Source organism: Mesoplodon bidens (assembly GCF_964165515.1).
Source record: "Mesoplodon bidens genome assembly, chromosome: 1".
Classification (NCBI taxonomy): domain Eukaryota; kingdom Metazoa; phylum Chordata; class Mammalia; order Artiodactyla; family Ziphiidae; genus Mesoplodon; species Mesoplodon bidens.
In genome coordinates this window covers 159,345,994-159,370,536 of record NC_138176.1, presented here as the reverse complement: position 1 = coordinate 159,370,536, position 24,543 = coordinate 159,345,994, and the positions used below count along the sequence as shown (strand labels likewise).

The 24,543-nt window shown below is 37.2% G+C and overlaps 1 protein-coding gene across 2 annotated transcripts in view; it reads left to right on the top strand.

Annotated features, from left to right (window-relative positions):
• Nucleotides 1–24,543, top strand: part of STIM2 (stromal interaction molecule 2) — a 177,950-nt gene that overhangs the window by 127,088 nt on the left and 26,319 nt on the right. For both annotated transcript variants that reach the window (XM_081244656.1, XM_081244657.1), the window contains exons 4-6: nt 16,859–16,970; nt 20,946–21,061; nt 23,942–24,119. In XM_081244656.1, coding sequence (XP_081100782.1) covers nt 16,859–16,970; nt 20,946–21,061; nt 23,942–24,119 — 406 coding nt within the window. The remainder of the gene's footprint in view (nt 1–16,858; nt 16,971–20,945; nt 21,062–23,941; nt 24,120–24,543) is intronic.

The window sequence follows — 24,543 nt, the reverse complement described above, 5'->3', positions numbered from 1 at the left end:
TGGATATTAGACTCTGCAGAAAAGAGGCAGGAGTAGAAGTAAAAGGCCTGTTGAGGGTCTTGCGGTGAGCTGGTAGAGGGAGGTAGCAGAGAGGTCTGATTTGAGATATAGTTTGAAGGAATATCATACTGGCAGGATTTGCTGTTGGATTAGATATAGGAAGCTGATCGGGGTGGGGACAGGAATTAAGGACGGTGTCTAGGTTTTATGTATCTGTGGTATTAAAATTTCTTGGAGATGGAGGCAATTAGGGGAAAAAGAAGTTGAAACAGGCTCAGTTGGGCCTGATCAATAATGGGAAAAAAACAAAACAAAACGTTGAGAAACATGGAGATCACGGTGCAAAGAAGTGAAGGACTGAATGCTGAGAGGAGAAGGATCCTGGAAAGAAGAAAGAGACGACGTGACCAGTGAGGTATGAGGGGAACTGGGGGAATCTAGAGTGCTGAAGTATATGAAGGAAATATTTTAAGAAAGGAGGCATAGTCAGTGTCAGATGCTCCAGAGTTGGCAAAGGAGAGGCTGAGGTTGCTGGTGATCTCGACAAAGCAGTTGCACTGTAGTGGTAGAAGTGAACGTCGGATCGGAGTGAATAAAAGAGGAAGTGCAGACAGTAAATATTGTTGACTTTTCAAAAGGAGGAGAAGAGAAGTGGGGCTGTGATAACCTGAAGATAAGTATGATATGAAGGCAGTTTTTTTTATTTTTTAAAAGGTGGAAATATATAAAATTGTGTTTATTAATGGAATGACTCAGTTGAGAAAAAATTGATGTAGGAGAAAGTCAATCTATATTAATTAAAAACTATCTTTATTTAACTTAAGGAAAGTGTAGGTATGTAGTCAGGGGCTTAATCCACCCTTGTTATCTGCATTTCTCTGTTTCTTTCTGGATTTTGCTTTTATTTTCTCCTACTGAATTTCCTAGAGGCTAAACTCTGTGGCTGTGGGCAGTTGTAAACTTACCTTTTCCCAGGATCTTGACCAAAGAGAAAGGAGTCTTTCCTGCCTGCTCTAGTTCGAAAAAGTTCAGGAAGTAACTGGCTTAGGTCATGTGGCAGTGTCCTCTGATTACTTCCTTTTCTGACCCCCTTTCCCTGGTGACCATGAGTCTTGTCTCAGAAGACGACAGAGAGAAAAGGGGTACCTAGTTGACAAACAGCTATAACAGATTGATGAGCAAGAGAAACTAGACTTTGACAAGAGTAGGTAGAAGAAAAGCTTAAAAGGTTATTCTGGATCCAGAAGTAGGTGTGTGGGGTCTGGCAGCGTGGGTCACAAGATGTAAAATATAGCCACTCCTTCAGAAAATCTGATATGTTCTTGACATTTTCAGGCCAAAATTTTGGGGCTATAAATGGATTTTCTCATATACCTCTTTTTTACCCCACTCTGAATTTTATGATGAATATATTATTTCCCAAATATACATGCTTTATTAAATCCCATTTTGGTATTTTAATTAAATGAGCTAATATAACTCTCATCACTGGACACTATATCAGTAAATTTTGCTCTACTTCTACCCTTTCCAAAATCTTCCTCGCTGTTACAGATTTTCACCTCTGCACAGCTCTTTTTACTTTGACAAGGTGAAACCCTGACTTTGTTCACCTAGATCACCAGACATGTCTATACTGTGCAAGAGGAAACATAGATGTTTTTAAAAGCATCGTTTGAGGATCAAAGAAGTGAATTCGAGGAGGCAAAACCTAGGTGCTATCATTCTGAGTTAGTTTGGAAATCTTGAGAAAGTGATGCCCTCCAGATACATGTTAAGTTTTAGGGAATATATGATTCTTGGCACATGACCTTTAGGTGTTTACACCCCCAAAAGCCAAATAGTATTCATCACAGTTAAGTAATATCTAAGAATACCAACTACCGTTCACAACTACTGGTAACTTTACTGTAAAGAGCCTAAGAATGTAGAAGGTTTTTGCAGTGCTGTGTCTTCATGATGTCCTAGAGTTCTTATCTTTTGAGTTACTCATGAATTTTTGCCAAGTGAGGTCTTCTCAGTAGGGAAAAGAACAAATATGACATTAGAGAGTCAATGAATATAAAGTTTATAAAGGCATCCAGAGAATTGTCTAGGAAGATATGCTTTTATGAAATTATAAAAAGTTATTAAATTATAAGTAGTTATAGGCAGTACTTTGCTGTTATCAATTCTAGGAAAAGCAATACTTTTATGAGATTTAGACTACTATAAGAAATGGAAGTTTTATTTAGTTTACAGTGGTGTCTTCATTTTCTATGTGTATATATATATATATATATTTATTAATTTAAATATTTATTTATTTATTTGGCTACCCTGGGTCTTAGTTGCAGCTAATAGGACCTTTTAGTTGCAGCATGCATGCGGGATCCAGTTCCCCGACCAGGGATCGAATCTGGGGCCCCCCCGCACTGGGAGCGCAGAGTCTTAACCACTGGACCACCAGGGAAGTACCTTCTATATTTTTTAATGAAAAATTTGGATAATATTTTTTCAGAAATTAATTTGATGTCATTGTAATTGTCTTTCATTTTTCTTAATAGGAAGCAAGGAGTAGAATTCTCTGAAATACCAAATTGGTGTAATATTTTTATTAGTAGCATTTGTGTAGACCGAAGACATGGATAAATTACGAATAGATATGGTATTTGTCTTCTGCAATGTAAGAATTTGTTTATTTTGCAAGTAAATTGGTTAGGCAGGACTTAGAGGTCACTTCTGTGGTTTTTGGTTTGTCAGCACTTCCATTAAAATAGATAATCAGGGCTTCCCTGGTGGCGCAGTGGTTGAGAGTCCGCCTGCCGATGCAGGGGACACGGGTTCGTGCCCTGGTCCAGGAAGATCCCACATGCCGCAGAGCGGCTAGGCCTGTGAGCCATGGCCGCTGGACCTGCGTGTCCGGAGCCTGTGCTCCGAAACGGGAGAGGCCACAACAGTGTGAGAGACCCACGTACCGCAAAAAAAAAAAAAAAAAAAAAAAAAAACCAAAGAAAACCAACAATAAAATAGATAATCATTACTCACTAGAAATAAGAGGGCAATTTATAATTTAAGAAGAACTCTGAATTTAATTATTTGGAAATAACTTGTTGTTTTGTCTCCAACACTGTTTCACCAAAGTAAGCAGAATTACTTTCTTCCCCATTGACACAGCTGGGGCCTGAAAAAAAAAGTTAAAGCAGGAAAGTGCTTCTGGATCTGGGAAATAAGTCAATTCAAGAGAACAAAGAAATATAACTGGGAATTATTGAATAGACAATTAGAAAAGGCAAAAGAAAAAAAAGGTTATTTCAACTCCAGCTCTACTTTTACAGTAGCAAAATAGTAAAGTTTAAATGTTTTAGTGTTTTAAACCAATGTAGTCACAATGTTCCTAAAAAAAAACTACTTAAATTTCAGGTTATTCCTGAATGCAACCAAAGTTAAGAGAAGAATTGGTCTTCTTTAAAGTCTAGTTTTCAAAAGTATCATAAATATTTTTTGTTTTGTTTTGTTTTTGCGGTACGTGGGCCTCTCACTGTTGTGGCCTCTCCCGTTGTGGAGCACAGGCTCCGGACACGCAGGCCCAGTGGCCATGGCTCACGGGCCCAGCTGCTCCGCTGCATGTGGGATCTTCCCGGACCGGGGCATGAACCCGTGTCCCCTGCATCGGCAGGTGGACTCTCAACTACTGCACCACCAGGGAAGCCCATAAGTATCATAAATATTTTTGTAGTAGTTTATTATTAGTTTTTTGCTAAATAAACATAATAAATCTGTACTAGAAATTTCCAATATTATGAATTTAGGATCTTACATCTTTTCAACTTGCTACTAAATGAATGTTGAACAACAAGAAAACTTTTAATGGATTCTGAGGCTTTATAATCACTGAGGTCTCTCATCTTTTAGTTACTGGTATCTTGCGAAACTCCAATGTACCGCTGTCCTTTCCTAGAGAGACAGTATTCCATAGAAAGTGTGGAGCTTGGCTTCCTAGATTCAACTCTTTGTGTAACACTTAGTATATTTTTTCCCCCTTGGGCAAGTACCTTAATCTTTCTGTCTTTAACCTTCCCCATCTGTAAAATGTAGGTAGTAATAGTACCCACCTTAGAGGATTGTGTTGAGGATTAAGTGAGTTAATCAATATATAGAGCTTAGAACAATACTTGACAGCTAATAAGGGCCTAATATTTGCTATTCTCATTGTTAGTGTTAAAAGATTACCATACTTTCTTGAAGAAAACCATAAACTACAAAAGTAATGAAGTTAGCAATTATTAGAACTCTCTGCCTGCATAATTGAAAAAGATTATTAATACAGTTTTTTTTAATTGAAAGCAATTTCAAGTTTAGTGAAAAGTTGCAGGACCAGAACAAAGAACTCATACACACTTTGTCCAGAGACCCTTATTCCAATTTTGCCTTTTATCCTCATAATGACCTTTATAGCCAAAGGATCCAAGAGTATTCATTATACCCAGTTGTCCTAAATTTGTAGTCTTCTTTAATCTGGAACAATTCCATAGTATTTCCTTGCCTTGCATGTCTTTGGCCAGTAATTGTCAAAAGTGTCATTTTGTAGATTGTATCTAAATTAGGATTTGTTTGATGTTTTCATATGATTAGATCCCTGTTAGACATTTTGGGCTGGACTGTCACAGAAATGATTCTTTTCATTAAATCCTTTTGAGTGGCACATGGTGTCAGTTTGTCTTAGGTGGTGTTACCTTTGATCACTTGATCAAGATAGTGTCTACTCCATTTTTGTAACTGTAAAGTTACTTTTTTCCCCCTTTGTAATTAATATTTTGTGTGTGTGTGTGGAGAGAAACTTGGAGACTTTGTAACATCACATTCCTCATAGCACTTTCACCCACTAGTTTCAGCATCTGTGAATGTTTCTTGCCTGAATTATTTATTACACTGATGGTTGCCAAATTGTAATTTTTCAAATTCCATCATTCCTTCTATTTATTAGTTGCATTTTACTATAAGGAAGAAATTTAAACAGCTTATTGTCAACATCTTGTCCTGTGAAAATGGTGGGAGATAACAGACATATCTTGAAAATAGAAATTGGGGAAATAGTGAATCTCAAAATCTGTGACTGTTCTGAAGATTGATCTTCTGCATTTATTCATTTATATCAGCATGGACTCCTGGATTTGTTGCTCTCATTATTTTAATGCTTAAATTGTCCCAACTATGGCTAGTGGGAAGCCTTTCAAGCTGGCCTTTCTAGTCTTTCATGTGTATGTCTCTATCATTTTTTGAGCTTTCCTTATATTCTGGCACAAAAAGATGTTCCAGGCTTATTTTGTTATTTCTCAGCCCTACCCCTGGAAACAACCATTTCTCCAAGGAGTTCTGGTTACTTTTAGTTGAGGTGGTATTTAGAAACCAAGATTTGCACACTAGGTGTTCTCATTGCTACTGAGGTATTATTCCCAGGCCTTCTCAGTGGACAGAGTTAAGAAACACACACACACATCTCTATTTACTTCTCTCTCTATATTAAAAGTCACGAGTTCTCACTGATACCTGATACCAGTTCACACTGATACCAGTCTAACACTACTGGATTAATTCTAGCTGGTTAATTCTAGTTAACTTCTTTCCCTATTTGTATCTCATTTCACTGACTGTGAAACACCTAGCTCTGTTATCTTCAATATATTTTCTAATTTGCTGAGTCCCCCTGTACATATTCAGTCTCTTGACACCATTGGGCTGCTCCCTCACTCAGGAGCCTGCCTTGTAGGGACCTAGTGTTCCCATTGTCCTCATTATGCAGACTCTGCCCCCCACTAGCCTATCTTCCCATCCTCACATGGAACCCAGCTACTGCTGGGCAATTTGAGAATTAAAAAAGACTTTGGAGAGAAGTCGAGTGAGCACTATACAGTGACATTGTATTAAGGAGTTCGTCTTTATGAATTTATTTATTTATTTATTTATTTATTTATTTATTTATTTTTTTTTTTTTTTGCTGTACGCGGGCCTCTCACTGCCGTGGTCTCTCCCGTTGCGGAGCACAGGCTCCGGACACACAGGCTCCGCGGCCATGGCTCGCGGGCCCAGCCGCTGCGCGGCATGTGGGATCTTCCGGGATAGGGGCACGAACCCGTGTCCCCTGCATCGGCAGGCGGACTCTCAACCACTGCGCCACCAGGGAAGCCCATGAATTTATTTTTATCACTGAAGCACATTATTCATATTTTTCCTTCATCACATAGCTCTAGCTATTGACAAAGGTCCGCTATGAATGGGGAGGCTATTTAGTATTTTAGTGTTTCAATCATTTTGTCAGTAGTACTCAGAAAACAAGTGAACTTTTCCTAAATTGTTTTGGCATTAATAGTAATGAGTTAAACCACTACTCTATATAGTAGTTGAAACCTAAATTGGAAAATGCTATATACCAAGTAAATGCAGCTAATAGCATTTGTGAACTGTTAGAATTTTAAATGCTACATGTACTAGAAAAAGTCATATCAAAGTTCCTAGGTAATATTATCTTGAAAATGCTTTTACCATTGGAATTGGTGAATTTTTCTATTTTAGGAGAAATAAGGATTAACACATTTTGCATGTGATGTCTCTTCTTACCTGGAGATGTGTGACAAGAAGCTGTGAAAGCTCCATTTTTAGCTGGCCTTTGATTTAATACCCTTTAGAAATAAGGTATTTATTAACTGGGCTTTGTGTTCATTTTTGTTGAACTTCCTCTTAAAGTCAATACATTTTCTTAAGTTGAGCTTTATGTTAGCCTTGGTAATAATTCCTTGACTCTGATGTTTTACGTTTATTTTATTTAGTGCCCAGGAGTAATTACTGTGCACTCAGTAAATATTTGTTGAATATAAGAATCCCAGGTCACCTGTGCAGATAGTCTTTTGAAGAAACTCCCAAATTCCAAGAGAAAAAAAATTGAGCATTTTTGAAATCTTAATAGCAGAAAATTAATGCAGACATTTGTAAATATAATAATTATAATTATAGAATTGTTGTTCAACATATTCTTTGAAAAGAAGCGTCCTTTCCTTTTTATGAAGCTTAGCTGTACTTTTGAAAAAGTTTGTTGCTTTATCTAGAAATGCCACTCTTTTTTTTTCTTTGCGGTTCGCGGGCCTCTCGCTGTTGTGGCCGCTCCCTTTGTGGAGCACAGGCTCTGGACGTGCAGGCTCAGGGACCATGGCTCGCGTGCCCAGCCGCTCCGCGGCATGTGGGATCCTCCCAGACCAGGGCACGAACCCGTGTCCCCTGCATCGGCAGGCGGACTCTCAACCACTGCGCCACCAGGGAAGCCCCCACTCTTTTTAAAGTGAATGCAAAGGTGACATTTTCCTGGCAGCCTTGGTTAATAAATCATTTTGTAATTCACTCACTCATCTAGCAAGTATTACGTTCCTAAGAAACATCTGCCATTCCACATTTGTTTAGTGCCTGCTGTATTTTTGGCATTGTATATAACATGTTGGGAATATAGAAATGAATAAGAGATATTGTCTGCCCTTAAAGAACTTATTTTCATTTGATGTGAACTACTCTTTGTAGTCTCAGTTCAGTGTTTTTAACAAAAAAATGGTTGAGGGCTGAGTGTAAAATGGAAGATGCATAACCAGAGATTCAGCCACTCAGTCCCTAACGTCTTCGCTGACATTGTAATGAGATGTTTAGGAAAACTTAAACATTTAATTCCCTTATAGCTGTTGAATCCACTGATTTTGTGGACTTACTTATAAAGAAAGCAAATTCCTTGAATTTACTTATTTATTGTAAGTAACAATATTTATTATATTATAATAATTTATATTTGTGGGACAATTTTACCATTCCTAAGAGTTATTTCCACATACATTTTGTTAGTTAATCTTCAGAACAGTCATACAACTTTGAGACTCAGTGTTTCTCCAGTTTCTGTTTTTTTTTTTTTTTTTTTTTTTTTTTTTTTTTTTTTTTCTTATTTTTTTGTGGTACGCGGGCCTCTCACTGTTGTGGCCTCTCCCGTTGCGGAGCACAGGCTCCGGACACGCAGGCTCAGTGGCCATGGCTCACGGGCCCAGCTGCTCCGCGGCATGTGGGATCTTCCCGGACCGGGGCACGAACCTGTGTCCCCTGCATCGGCAGGCAGACTCTCAACCACTGCGCCACCAGGGAAGCCCAGTTTCTGTTTTTTAGATATGTCTTTGTTATCTTTCATCATCTTCACGAAACTAGGTGTTGATGGTATACTCCGTTTAAATGATAAGATTGCAATTTACAACAAAAAATATTAAAGCCTTCCCTTAGTGTCCATTGTACCACTGTTGGAGAGAGAACACCTGGTAATTTTTGAGTTCGGAACATTCAGACATTTACCAATATTTATCTAGAGTGTCTAAAAATTACATGTAATTCTTGCATGGTAAAAGGTAAGGAGCTCATGAGTGAAAGTGTCTACTTATTTCTCTTTGATACACCTACTAATATCTACTAATATCTAGACTTCCCAAGTTCAGGGTGTGGCTTTTAGGTATCCAAATATAGCATGGTGCAGGAATTTAGTCCTGTTAACAGAGACATGCCCCACTGACCACTGTGCAGATGAGGCAGTCACGTGCTGGTTCTGTTCTAAAGATACGCCTCTCTTGACTATGCTGAGCAGCTGATCATCTGAAGTCTCACTCAGAACAGATACCACAAAGTCTATAAACAGCCTGAGTTGAGATTAAGTGTGGAAAGCTTTAAACATTTTCATTTTTTATATTTTAAAGTTATTTTTTTAATGTTTATATTACATTTAATTAAAATTGCTTTTCATCAAAGTCCTGCTACGTTGAACCTTTGGTTAGTTGCATTTTCCCCAGATAAATTGTCTGTCACTGTAAGAACTTCTGACGCTTTCGTAACTTAAAATTCTTAGTTGAAATTGAATTTGGAGAAGCTGTGAATACTGGTCTGCACCTATATTTTAGAAATTATAACGTCACATAAACATGCCAGTAGGGCTTCCCTGGTGGCGCAGTGGTTGAGAGTCCACCTGCCAATGCAGGGGACACACGGGTTCATGCCCCGGTCTGGGAAGATCCCACATGCCGCGGAGCAGCTGGGCCCGTGAGCCATGGCCGCTGGACCTGCGTGTCCAGAGCCTGTGCTCCGCAACGGGAGAGGCCACAACAGTGAGAGGCCCGCGTACCACAAAACAAAACAAAACAAAACAAAAACATGCCAGTAATTCAAATATTTTTCAAACGACAAATAATTTTTAGCTTGTGTATCAGAGTAGCTTCAAAATATAGAACTTGTTTTACTAACCATTTCATATGGCCAACTTTAAGTATAGTTACTTTTGTTAACAATGTTTCTTCTTTCTCCTTCCTGACCCCCTTACCACACCTTTTGTTACTTATAAAGAAGTTTTCGTACTTTAATAGAAAGTAGTAAGTGTGTAGTAACTGTACTGTATGTAGCTATATGGTACTGTATTAAAATATCACAAGTTGATTTCTTTGAAATACGTTAGTTTCCCAAAAGAAACTGTTAAAGCAATGTTAGTTGCTTTCCTAACATTAAGAACATTACAAATGTTTTTATCACAAATTTAGAAGATAGCAGTTTTTAAAAAGTAGTAGGAGATATTAAGAAATTAAATGCAGAGTAAATGTAAATGGTGTGTCTGTTATATGCAAGGTGTGACACAGCTGATGGTGGCTTTGAAATTTTCTCAGTATGCAGAGGAGGGGAGGAGGAAGTGCGTAATTGTTAAGAGTTGGGGCTTTGAAGTCGATGTAGTTTTGAATCCTATCTCCACTGCTTACTTGGTGTTTGAATTTAGACAAGTTACTCATACTCTCTGAGACTCAGCTTCCTGATCTGTAAACCAAGATTATAATATTACTCCTTAAACCTAGTTCATAGGGTTATTGAAAGGATTTCATGAGATCATTCATGTAAAGCATTTAGCACAGTTCCTGGAACTTGCCAAGTGCTCACAAAATGTTAGGTACTGCTTTATTAACATGTCTCTACATGCACACTAATGCTTTATAATTAGAAATTAGTTTTCTCCCTCACAGTATTTAGGTGATTTCACAAATCATCTTTGAAGGCTTTTAGGACAGCATGTACTTAATATTAAATACAACAGATGAAAACTTACATCGTGGTACTTCACTAGGCTGTTTTGTATTTTTAGGCCTGTAACTTAATACAGGTATATGACTAAGTGCACTGGGTGCATTGGTTTTATAAGATTGCCTTCTGCAGATGAAATGAGCAAGTAAATCATATATTTAAATCTCCTGAAGTTTCTCTTTTACACTGTTCATGTCTGTCACATTTGTTTAAGGCAGAGATGGACTGGAAGCACACAAATTCTCATTTCGTCCAACTGTCAAACACATGGCTATAAAACTAGCACCTTAACCTCCATTATAAGTCTCTGTGATCCTCTTTTGGAGTCAGGGATTCTCTCTTTGAAACGGGATATCATGAAAACAATATTGTTTGTCTTTCATTCCACTATGGGATAGCAAGTAGACACAAAAACAAAACAAAACAGGTTCTTTAAGGAAGAAAAAAGTCAGTTATATATTCAGCTAATACTTAAATGGCAACTTTATGCTGGGCTGCTGGAAGCTTACAGTATGGTAGGAACATAAGATGTAATTAAGCAAACTGTTACAAAATAAGGCAGCACATATGATATGCCATTTGGTAGAAATAGTAAGTACTATAGAAATTCAGGGGAGGGAGAGATCACTTTCAGTTGGAGTGTTTCTTCTACTTATAACCTAGTTTGTACAACTGAGCATGTACCTATGCATGACTCATGAGTCTTTTTTAGAAGGCTGCTTTTGCTGGGTGGCCACAGGAATGCTTGATTCTTTACCTCTCTGTTGCTGGGTATTTCTAGCCCTTACTATCTCTCTCTTTTTTTTTTTTTTTTTTTTTGCGGTACGCGGGCCTCTCACCGTTGCGGAGCACAGGCTCAGCGGCCATGGCTCACTGGCCCAGCCGCTCCGCGGCATGTGGGATCCTCCCGGACCAGGGCACGAACCCATGTCCCCTGCATCGGCAGGCGGACTCTCAACCACTGCGCCACCAGGGAAGCCCCCTTACCACCTCTTCATTTTCCCCATTACTATAGCTTCTACTGCTGTCTCCCCTGAGGCCCAGTTATTGTTTTTCATCTTTTCAAAGTGTTGGTCCAAACTAATTATATGGAGGTGGCATTGACAATAGCAAGTAGGAAGGGCAAGAAAGAGGAACTGTTTTGGTGTAGAATCAGGAATCTCATTCCCTATTACAGAGAACCCGTAGATAGCAGCAAAGGGAGCACGGAAAGGAGAGTCCTTATAGTGCCTCTGTTCCTGTGAAAAATCCATAAATGTGTTCTCCCACACCCCCTCGTCTCCTGGAGATTTGGTTCTAGTCACCATCCTCTCCCCACTACTTCCTTGGCTCCAGAGCCCTGCTCCAGCTCTCAGTCCCCTGACTCTTTGAAATCATACCCTTCAGGCTGTTAGAGCCCCCTTTTCAAGTCCTAGGAGTCAGTCCCATGATGAAGAACTGGTGTAGCTCCACTGGGCTATTGTGTTACTACCTCCAGGGCTTCAGTAGGCCATGATGCTTACTTAATGCCTTTAGTGGAATCCTGAATCCGTTAACGCAATTACCCACAGCAGATTGCTCATATGTAATGTTTAACTCTTGAATTACTATTAGTACTGTACGTCTGGAAGCTTTTTTTCTATGAGAAAATGTGTTTTGAATTTTAATGTTAAATAGTGAGCTGCTTTTTTTAAATCAGGAGCCACCTATATTGGCAGTGAACTTGGAGTCAGAAGATTCGAGTTCAGATGCTAGCTGTGTAACTACATTGTAATTACGTGGCCTCTCTTGGCTAAGGTTCTCTCTATAGACTGTAGAGGTAACAGCTGTCTCTCAGATGTGGTTTGGAGGTGTTAAATGGGAATGTATGTGAAAGTGTGTAGTAAAATGTAAAATCCTATATCAAAGGAATGTGGCATTATGGTGTTAATAATCACTGTGTTAGGTAAAAGAACAAGTTCCTGCCCTCTGGGAACTCATCATCCAGAGAGTAACACAAGCACGGACAATTACATTAGAGTATATGATAAATCCTTTGGCAGATATAGGTACATGTGATCAGGGGTGCAAGGAAGAGCAACTATAATCTGGAAATGGATAGATGGGGAAAACATCGTGGGGGAGTGACTTCCTGATCCGAAGGCTAAGGAAGAGCAAGCCTGGCAAAGAAGGAAGAAGGGAAAGCCATTCCAGGTTGAAGGAGTGGCATGGGGGAATATGGCAGATTTAGAAAGCCGCATGTATGGTTTCAAGTATGGAGCATAAACCGTCTACTTGTGCCTAATTTGATTATGAGGACCACTTATCTAACTCTAAAGAGGTAACGTTATTGTACAATGGTAGACAATTCTAGAAATGGACTTGGTCTGAAACCTGGTTTGACCATTTAGTAATCTGTTTTATCTAATTTAAAACTTCACCTTCATAAACTTATAGGTTCAGTATGATGATGAAAGTACCTACTTCAAAACGGTTGTTGCAATGGTGGTTTGAAATAAGTTTTGCAAATCTCCTGGTGTTTAATAAACATGTAGTAAATGTTAGGAACGGTTTTGTTGCTGTCCTAAAAGTTCTTAGTTACTTTTTCCCTCTCAGTTTTCTATAATCTACTGTTCTAGGTTAACAGTTTAGCAATATTTTAAACGTTATCTCTTGTTCATTATAACGAAATCATAAAAACAGAAATTGAATGAATTTTAAAGATAGTCTAGCTCAATTTCATTATTTTGTGTGTGTGTTGAGAAACTGAGTCACAGTTAAATAATCTGGCTATGATATCACAATGAGTTAGTGACACAGCTGGGACTAGAATCAGGTCTGTTTGAATTCCAGAGTTCTTTCTGTTGGTCTTGGAATAAATTGCCAAAAATCACTCAAAGACACCAACCTATGGCACTGGCCACAATTTCTAGCAGAAACAATATAAGTTAACAATGTAGAAACTGACATTTCTGTAGCTTTACAGATAGATTTAAAAAATCTGTATTTTTAAAGGAGTATCATATCCTTCTCTGCCTGCCCTCTGGTGGGAATGGTATTTAGCAACAGCACATGTGAAAGAGCAGTGAGAGACAGATAATAAGGAACTAGATAATTCTCTTTTTTAAATTTACTTTTTTTAATTGAAGTATAGTTGATTTATGGATAATTCTTAAATGAATAATTCCTTTGCCATCAAAAATTTGTCATACAGACAGATTCCTATTTCTGTTTGAATCTCCTTTCTAAAATATGAAAATAGATTTTCATAATACTTCTCAATTAAACACGCTCTACTTTGTTTATTCAAGAGGATCCAATAGATAATTTGTTTAGTGCCTTTTGTGTACCAAGTGCTAGGGCTAGAATGGTGAGCAAGAAACTTATGCTTTAGTGGTATAAACAGATGTTGAAACAATAATCATACAAATAAATAATTATAATTAGTTAAATGCTATGCCTAAAAGTACAGAGTGATATATGATCATATAGTAATGTTTGAGGAGGCTCCCCTGAGGAATTAAAGTTTTAACTGCGATATGAAGGCTCCATAAAGTAAATAGGCAAAGATGAGTCAGAAGGATAGAGAAAAGGAAAGAGGAAACAGCATGTGCAAAGGCCCTGAGGAAGGACATAGTATTATCTGTCCTAAGAATTGAAAGACAATTTACTGTAATTGGAGCAGAGAAAGCTAATATAAAATACAACTCCTGCTCATGAGAAGTGAAGGTATTTACTAGGCATCACCAAAGAAACCAAATAGCACAAGAAGAAGAAATAAACCTCCCCCCCACCAAAGTAAAATGTGTGCTCTATGTTAGAATTTTGCAGTTTTACAGATTCATTGAAAAGAAAATTACTTTAGAACCACTATAATATTCTATTTATTAGATGGAGTAATACTAGGATTTGTGTACTTTAAACATGTATTATTTTTCATTTGATGTTTCTTCTTTTCTATCTTGGTTCATTGGGAATTGAGGGACTATTTTGATGTACTGGAGTGTTTAGATCAGGGACTTTTGCTTTTGATCAGCTGAACAGCCATAGAAATGACAGAGAGAATCTTACCCTGTTTTCTTGGCTGAGGTTTTTGTGTGGGTGTGTGAGGTGCAGCTGCACCGTCGGTTTCTTGGCAGTCAAGGCAAGGCAATTCTCAATGCAGTTCATCTTGGATAGGAAGAAACTTAAGATAAAAAGGCTACTTTGCATATATTAAATTCAGTGGAAAGCGCCCAGGGCCTGAACCTTTGGCTGATATTTATTCTAAGTTATTTGGCTAAATGGATACAGCAGCCTCAGGCACATGCCCAAGCTTATGGCAGGAACACATGAAAGAGAGATCATTAAAATAATAGTCAAAGCTTTGTCTCAGTATAAAATTATCAAATACCATATGTAATTTAAAAATTAATTTTTGTTAATTTTTTGTTTATGATTTAGTTAAGCTTTTCCTCTAAAGAACACTTAATGAAAAAGGCAGATTGCTAACACCCAGCTTTGCTTGCAAAAGTTAATTCATAATCAGAAAGATCTTATCTCAGATTTATCACAGATGGATTCCCATCTCTGCTTTTATTGCTAATTTGTTTTCTTCATTCTCCTTTGGCCTTTTCTGTGATCTATAAGCATTTTGTTTCTCCACACCCTCAGATGAAATGCACACGAATATGGGGCTCTTTTTTCAAGCACATTTGCATCCTTTCCTTTGGATAAACTTATCATTGTTCTTCCTACTCTTCAAGTATCAACAGAAATGTCTGAGTTGCTTCCAGTGTTTAACTGCTTGCTTATATCTCTACTATATTTAATATTATTGCTCTTAGAGTAGTGTAGAATCAGGTCCTGAGGTCAGTTGGCCTGGGTTCAGATGCAGTTCAGCTACTACTATCTTGGTCCCATTAACTTCTCAGTTTCTCATCTCCTAAATGGAGATAATCATGTTAGTGCCTCATAATTTTTTTTTTTTTTAAGGTTTAAAGGGAAAAATGCATATAAAGGGCTTAACTCAAAATAAGTGTCTAGGGCTTCCCTGGTGGCGCAGTGGTTGAGAATCTGCCTGCTAATGCAGGGGACATGGGTTCGAGCCCTGGTCTGGGAGGATCCCACATGCCGCGGAGCAACTAGGCCCGTGAGCCACAACTACTGAGCCTGCGCGTCTGGAGCCTGTGCTCCGCAACGAGAGAGGCCGCGATAGTGAGAGGCCCGTGCATCGCGATGAAGAGTGGCCCCCGCTTGCCACAGCTAGAGAAAGCCCTCGCACAGAAATGAAGACCCAACACAGCAAAAATAGATTAATAAATTAATAAACTCCTACCCCCCCCAACATCTTCTTTAAAAAAAAAAAAGTGTCTAGGAGAAGAGACATTAGCTATTCTTTTCTTCATGATTTAGAACCAATCTCCTAGAATCCACTAACAGCTATCTTCAACTCTTCTGGGTGATTTCATTTAGTCTGAGGACCATCTGTATGCTCATGACTTCTAGTTTATATCTCTGTTCCTTACCTCACTCTTCCCCAAGCTTGAGATTTGTATGTCTGACTGCTACGTATTTCTGCACTTAAATATCTAATACATACTTCAAACATAACATGTCTAAAAATAGAACTTTCGATCTCTATCACCTGCCCGTGCTTGCCTCCCCAGTTTGTTCCTCCTCATTCTTTCCTTTCTCAGTTAGTGGCAGCACTCTCCGTACTTTTTTTGACTTTCCTCTAGCTATCAGACCCCATCCATTTCATCAGAACATCTGAAAGCATTTTCCCCAGAATATGTCCTGAATCTGACCACTTGTCACCATATCCTCTACTAGCACCTTAGTCCAAGGGAATATAACCCCTTTTGCTTGGACAGTTGTGGAAGGAATGGTCTCCTTATTCCTCTCTGTTTTCAGTCTTGTCTCTCACAATTCATTCTCCACATTGGATAGTGATATTTTAAAAACATAGATCATTTACCTCTCCTTCTTCTTATTGAAATTAGAAAAATATCCAGAATTTTTGAAAGTATTTTTTGACCTGGCCCCTCTGACTACTTTCTTTCCCTCAAACACAGCTAGTTCATTCCTTATCTTAAGGTTTTTACACCAGCTTTCTCCTGTGTTTGGATTATTTTTTCTCCTAGATCATCACAATGTTGACTCCTTGCAATTTTTAGGTCTTAATTCAGGTAACAGCTCCTCAGAGAGACTTTACCCTGACATCTTTTCTTTCTTAATAGCTGATCACTATCTGAAATTTCGTCCTCTTTTCTTCCTCCTTCTGTTAATTGCCCCTCCCCACTCCCAAAAGAATTTGTTTTATGAGAGCAAGGACTTTATCCATCTTCTTTATTGCCATATTTCCAGTGCTTAGAATGGAACCTGATACTCAGGTTTACAGTATTATATGGATGGATGGCTAAATGAAGGAATGAATAAATATATATCTGGTAAGTTTACAACCAGGGAAACAGTGGATCATTTCGTCCTGTTCAAACTTTGCATAGATGCTTGTTTTAGAATTAACCATGCTAATATTTTATCTTTTCCTTTATGTGTCTTCTCTGTTCTAGATTGTAAGCCCTTAAGGGTAGGAGGTATGTCTCCATTGTATTTAGCTTTTCATAGAATGCTACATATTATTATACTTATTATTGATTGAATTGAATTGAAAATTCAGTCTAACATCTTTATTTCCTCTGAAGTTATAGTATTGTTATACATATGTGTATGTATATAAATATATATATATAATTTATATAAACTCTGAAAGCAGATGTGTTTAAAATATTCCTTCTCTTTTCATCTTTTGCAGTTCATAATTGGACCCTTGAGGACACGCTTCAGTGGTTGATAGAATTTGTTGAACTACCCCAATATGAGAAGAATTTTAGAGACAATAACGTCAAAGGAACAACGCTTCCCAGGTGGGTCTTTATTATTCAAATGTATTTTTTGTATTCCTGGAGAATAATGTTACTTTTCAAAGCAAAATCTACAAGTTACTTCTGTGGCTAAGTGCTCAAAGAAAATATTATAAATATATCCATTCTTTGATATCTGTACAGTGTGAATTTGCAAGCTTTAACCGATTTTTCTTGCCTAAATAATCTGGCCTTTTAAAAAATTTATTCCTAAGGAAGTAATTTTGAAAATTAGAAGGTAGGTCAACTACATCTTTTTTAGATAACATCAAAGGACCAACCTCTGTGGAGCAGCTAAGCCTGTGAGCCAGCATGCTGCAACTACTGAAGCCAACACACCTAGAGCCTGTGTTCCACAACAAGAGAAGTCACCGCGATGAGAAGCCCGTGCACTGCAAGGAAGAGTAGCCCCCACTCGCTGCAACTAGAGAAAGCCTGTGCACAGCAATGAAGACCCAATGCAACCAACAAAAAAACAAAAAAACCCCAAAAAACAAAGGGCCAACCTCTGACCCCGTTGTAAATGTAACAAAAGCTTATTCATTTGATATGGATCCACCTTTATGAAAAGACCTATTTGAATGGATTAATGTACAGATCCTTAGTCTTAATTGGTATTCTTTTAATAACAACACTTAATTTTAGTGACCATATGTTAAACCTCACAAAAATGAAGTTTAATAAATAAATTGTAAATAATAACAACCATTTTTGAATGTATATTACATAGAGGTACTGTATATTATCTCATATAAGCTTCATGGTTAAAATGAAGTACAGTGTATTATTATTGAAAAATCCAAGTCAGAGAGAAGTTAAATATTTTGCCCAAGGTAGCATTTGAACACAGATAGATCTGATACCAAAGTATGGGATGCCAATTTATTCCTTAGATGTCTGGAATTAATTGTCATTACTTTTCTAAATTATGTTTTAAAAATTCCATTAGTTAACCTAATAATCGTTAAAGATTTAAATGTTAAAATTTGCATAATTCCATTGGAACTTGACTCTTATGAGATTCTTATGTTCCATTCCAACCTAGATTGTTTCTTGTACCAAAAAAGTCTCTAATAGTGCTATCTAATTATTATATGCATATTATATTTCAAATCAATTTACTTATACATCCTATTTAAATAAGAGGCATTTGTTGCTTTGAAGTTTGTATTTTGGATCAAGTTGAAAGTTTTCATATCTTCTTAAATGTATTCTGAAAATCAACATCAGTATTTCTGATTTTACTGTGCACATGACTATAATGATGAAATTACGGAGTTAAGAGTCAAATCAGCAAGTGCATATTAAGCGTCTTTTTTGTTCATGGTGCAACTAGATGCTGAAAAGAAGGAAAGAAATAAAGTTCTTTTAAATAAGACAAGTTTCTAAGTTAAAACAGGATAGTAGAGCATTGATGGGATTAGGGTTTTTCAAGTTGTTTTTGTTACTCTGGAACTTATAGAATTTTTCTTATCCTGTCTTTGGGAAGTTTCTTTATATAACAACAACATGAAATAAAATAGGCTGCTTGATTTTGTTTGTTTTTTTGAGCTGCATTGGGTCTTCATTGCTGCACGCGGGCTTTCTCCAGTTGTGGCGAGCGGGGGCTACTTTTCGTTGAGGTGCACGGGCTTCTCATTGTGGTGGCCTCTCTTGTTACGGAGCACAGGCTCTAGGTGCGTGGGCTTTAGCAGTTGTGGCTCGTGGGCTTTAGCAGTTGTGGCTCGCGGGCTCTAGAGTGCAGGCTCAGTAGTTGTGGCGCATGGGCTTAGTTGCTCCGTGGCATGTGGGATCTTCCCGGACCAGGAATAGAACCCATGTCGCCTGCATTGGCAGGCAGATTCTTAACCACTGTGCCACCAGGGAAGTCCCAGGCTGCTTGATGTTTTGACCATAAATTTTATCGCCACTTTTTTCTTTTGGTTAAGTAAAGGTTATCAGAGATAACCTCAAATTCTGGTAGAATTGTTGAGATAACATCACACACTTAATCAAAAGATCAGTTTTTTAAAAATAGTGAACATGTTACTACAGAAGAAAAGCTTATAAATGTGGAAGTTCAGCTTTCAGGTCAGCCCACTGGAGGCTTTTCGAATGGAGGGGAAAGGAAAACTGGAATAGCCTTCATCAAGCCCCTTTTATATGGTAATAGAAATTAGATGAGTCCATTTAAAAGCTTAACTTTTATATGGTAATAGAAATTAGATGAGTCCATTTAAAAGCTTAACTTTTATATGGTAATAGAAATTAACTTCACAACTTTTAAACTTAAACTTTTTTGTAGGGTAACTGTAGATATAAGAGCTATTTATAAGAATGTATAAGAAAATGTATTACACATTCCAGATGTACACATACCTACAATAATTCATGATTTTGTTTCCTTTCTGTGGCATTAAAATATTGTTACATCTGCAGTACGTAGGTAAAATTATGTTAGTTTTATGTCATGGTTATCTTTAAGCCTTTTATTGTATTTTCTATATTCTGTAATTCTTGTTACCAGAGCTTATATTAAGGCTCTCTTCACCTGACACATGCCTCCTCATTCCTTTCAGACCTGTGTGAACTTTCCTGACATCCTCACCCACTCAGGTAGAATTGCTTCCACCTCTGGGCTCATACAGAACTTTGCATAAAATTCTGTTTTATAGTTTCCTTTTTACTACATCTCATTGTCTGTTTTAAATTTAGTCTACTGATAGTATTGCTATTCATTCATGCATCCATCCATGCATTCATTCATCTGTTATATAAACATTTATCAAGCATCTACTTTTGCCAAGCACCATGCTAGGTTTGGGGATAAAGAGATGAGGCATAGTTTGCCTTCAAGCACTTTGTTAAGTGTCATATTGAAGATGTAACAGGAGCATACACAAAAGGTTACCTGCAGAGATGATGAGGGAAGGCATTTTCTATAGGGCAGGTTAGAGTTCTTTACTCTCTAGTTTTGTAGAAACCTCATAGGATTTCGGTAACCTGAAATCTTCCCAAATAAAATGTAGTGGTCCAGAGTACAGTCATTGGGATCATACACATTTGGGTTTGAATCCCTGCCTTACTTCTTACTAATTAGTAACCATGGGCAAGTTACTCAGCCTCGCAGTACCTTAGTTTTCTCATCTATAAAATGGCAATTTTACGCATATTATAGGTTCTTGGAATTCTAAACACCCTTGGCACAGTACCCAGCACGTAGTACATGCTTGTTTTAATCGTCATTGTTATTAACAATTTTATTATTATTATTACACTTTGTATCCTAAGATCCTTCTTGGCATCATAGTTGGTTGATAAGAAATCTTGACTACTGGGATACTTGGATTTGAAGTCCAAAACAGAGTGATTTTATTTCCTTATTTCACCTGTGCCTTTTGGCACCCTGCATACTTTCTTCATTGCTAATGAAATGGTTCAATACTTCTTACTGCATCAGTCCCTCAGTTTACTCCCCCAGCCAGCGATGACTTTTTACTTTCCATTTATGACTTCAGTGAACTTTAATGTTTAAATAGTTTAAATATTAGAATGTAAAGGTATAGGTGTTTTAAAAGATATTTATAAAGAAAAGCAATATGATCTAAATTGAGGATGATTTTTGAAAGTCTGCTATGTTCAGTAAATTACTTACAATTTTCTTGTTTATGAAATGATAGTAAAATGCCAGAGATAATTAATGATTATAAAATATTTTGAATTTGATAAATTTCTAAATCATATTAAGTTATAGAGTAAAGTAACCATAGAAAACAAAAACATCAATATAGCAACTAAATTATTAACATACAGGAGTGTTTGCACTGCTGAGTTTTCACTGAAAAGGTTTTCGATACATGTAATAAAGTGTTAAATTGCACATGGATGAGCTCTTAAAGTAATCATCACTAATATGTAAAGTGTTAAATACGTTGCTGAAATATTTAAATTTACATACTAGTAATATTTTTAATATATATGTATTTTTTAAATGAACAGGATAGCAGTGCACGAACCTTCATTTATGATCTCTCAGTTGAAAATCAGTGATCGGAGTCACAGACAGAAACTTCAGCTCAAGGCGCTGGATGTGGTTTTGTTCGGACCTCTAACGCGTTAGTATTCTCTCTCACAAAATATGGTGCGAAAGAATAATCAGATCATCCATTGTTGTTTAAAGAAGGAAAAAGTAAGAAATGTGGTAGGCCAAGAAGAATCCTCTGTTTGCTATGAAAGAAATGTCATACTATCTTAAAAGATTTATAGGGTGAGATTTTCTGTCATTGAAATACGGAGTGTGGAATTTTCAAAGCTGGTTACTGATGTAGAAAGTTGTAAAAACTATATGTTAGTTGATGATTTAGAATTAAATTTCTAGATTTAAAGCTCTTTACAGCAGTTTTAATGTTGATGTTATTATAGCTGGATATTCACTGAAGAGTCCTTAAAAAAAAGGTGCAATCTAACCATCTTGATAACAAGAAGTAATAAATCCTAACTTGACTTTATTAATTACCAGGAAAAGGATTTTTAAGATACAGATCAAAAACAGAGGCCCTAGAGGCCTGCTTGAAACTATACAAAGTAACAGACTATTCTGGCAGAAGTACAAGGTGGAGAATGTTATTTGATTGTTCTAAAGAAGAACATTTAAGAAATCGCCTTGTCATATTTGTAAGGAAAGTGAACGTAGTTCTTCTTTACCTTGAGAGGAATACTGTCTTCCCAGAAGGGAAGTTTAATATGTTTACTTCATTTAATTTCAAATTTCAGAAAGCTTTGGGGGAAAAATGTTTGAAGAGTACACATTTTAGAGGAATTATATTTTATTTTTCAGAAGCTAAAAAGGGATAACAAAATTAATCCAAGAAAAATGGTTTTCACAAATTATAAATTAAGAAACTAATGTTAATTTTACCTCAGTTCTTGAAGTTAAGAGACTTGCAGATTTCTATAATACCATGTTGGGGGTGCCCCTGCTAGTAAAGGGTTACTGGAGTGGTTGGATGGATTCCATGACTTTACTGGTGGTTCTTTTTTGGCTCAGGCTAAAAGGGCAGCTGGTGAAACAGCTGGAACTCCCCTTTGTGAGAGTTGGTGGAAATTACAAACCCTATGAAATAGAACACTATTGAAATGCCAAGCATTCCATAAAGATGATACCCTTTCTAACCTTTTCCTTATCCTGAATCTGTTGGGGGTTGTCTTCTGTGAGATTCGATCTAGTTTTTTCATGTGAATGATTGGTGAAAATACGAATTAGACTATAGAATTTGTCTCTATATACAAACTGGTCAGGAATATTTATATTTTATTAATGCAAGAACAAACCACTCTCTAAGCCAAACAGTATTATCATTTGAAAAGAAACCAAACTAGTCTCAAAGAATGTTGAAAACAAATGTTTTAATAACAAACCAGTTTAGAAGTTAATGATGTGTTACCTTTTTAATGTGTTTGTCTTAGAATTATTATTTGAGTGAATGAGCCCTACAGTTGGAACACCCACATTAGATTTATAAAAAATTAGCAGTGTCAAGTGAACAGAAATACATTTTAAAGGAGTTTTCACTGAAATCTTTTCCAGTTTGTGGTACTTACTGTACAGTTTGAGACTTGTCCATCTGTTTATTGTTATTCCTGGTGATTATAGTTCAGCCTAAACAAGGCTTATATTTGGACTAGAGCCTGAGCTGAACCTCTCAGTCTGAGGCAGAATAAAAACAAATCCTTTTGAGAGTTTAGCCTTCTGCCAAAGAGTGAATAGTGAATCTCTTTCACTATAAGTGAGGGCGTGCACTCTAGAAATATGAAACACTGAGGGTCTCTGGCGTAGAACATGCTGTTTATCACACTATGTAAACATATACGAACGCTAGACTTGTAAGCATGAAAACTTTTCATTTCTATAGAGTTCTTCATCTCATCAAACATGCAGAATATATCCTTGCTTCTGGAGGTGTGGGCAGTTAGGCAGTTTTTCACTGAAAAACTGTATTTCTTTTCAACAGATAACACACTGTATTGTATTAGTTATCATGTCTTCCCCCACTGAACCTCCACACTCAGAGATCAACTAGGAAATTATTTGACTAGCAGTCGCTGTGGTTTGTATTACTGAGGACAGTAGGCCTGGCTCCTGACTCCTGACTTTAGAAAAAATGTCGGGAGTTACTGTCACGCTTGGTGTGCCACAGGGTAAGGCAATCCCAATGTTTCCCTCTAGTAACCCAGATCTCTCTGGCAGATAACCACCTAAAACGTTACTAGTTATGAACCCATGGTTTCTCAACCTTGCTGCTATTGACATTCCGGGCTGGATAATTCCTAGATGATTCTTTGTTATTGCCAGACTGGGGGCAGTAAAGAGACTGTGTTATGCATTATTGGATGTTTGGGAACATCCCTGGCCTCCACCTACTAGATACCCATAACAGACACCCTTACTTCCACCTTCCAAATTATGACAAGCAAAAATTGTCAAATATTTGCTGGAGGGAATATCACTCTTGGTTGAGAATCACTAATTAATCTCGTTACATGGCTGTGTGCTTGGGAAATTGCTTTTTGGTGAATGATTAGGATTTCAGTTTGTGTATCAAAGCATGACCGCTGCCTAACTTGTCTGAAGGAGGGGAGCTGGTAATGGTGATACTCTTCATGACTCCTTTCACCCCACAGAGGACCATCCTCTCTATGTGATTGGAGATACTGTTGCTTCTTGAGAGCTCCCCAGGAATTCTGTCACTAGCTCCTGTAGCAGCAGGGGGCATGGTGCATCCATGTGGGTTTATCACTGCCCTCCTGTAGGTCTAGTATATCAGGTAGTTATAATAAGCACATTGATTATTTGAGGAGAACTTGTATATGGGAGAGACATCTTCATATTTTGTTTTGGTTTTAGATACCTACTATTTTTTAAAATAAGTGGCTCTGTGTACTGAGATTCTATGATACTCAAAGATTAACTTAACCATCTGTAATTGTCTTCGTAGGCCCTCCTCATAACTGGATGAAGGACTTTATCCTCACAGTTTCTATAGTAATTGGTGTTGGTGGGTGCTGGTTTGCTTACACGCAGAATAGGACATCAAAAGAACATGTTGCAAAAATGATGAAAGACTTAGAGAGTTTACAGACTGCAGAGCAAAGTCTCATGGACTTACAAGAGAGGTGAGTAGGTAAAAAAGACTATAAAACTGTGGGAAGATACAGTTTGTGAATATGTAATATGGGCATGTGCTTACCATTTATATTTAGGTTGGTACATATATCAGGAGTTCATTTCATGTTTTTAGAAAAGTATCATATTGTCATAATTAAAAATATATTATAAAGGTATGCACTAGGGAATAAATGGGCAGAAGACCAGTGGAAATAAATCAAATATAGGTAGAATTATAAGTGAAGTTAAATTTTATTTTTAACATGATTTAAATAATTATGAATTTCTTAAAAGCTTCTTCCTGAAGAACGTTTCCCTTCTATATCCTGTATTTTTAGCTCAATATAAATCAAAATAGCTATATAGTAGGTTACCTGATGTTTTTGTTGTCCAAATTTAAGATTAATAGAAAATGCTGTGAATTCTGATTGA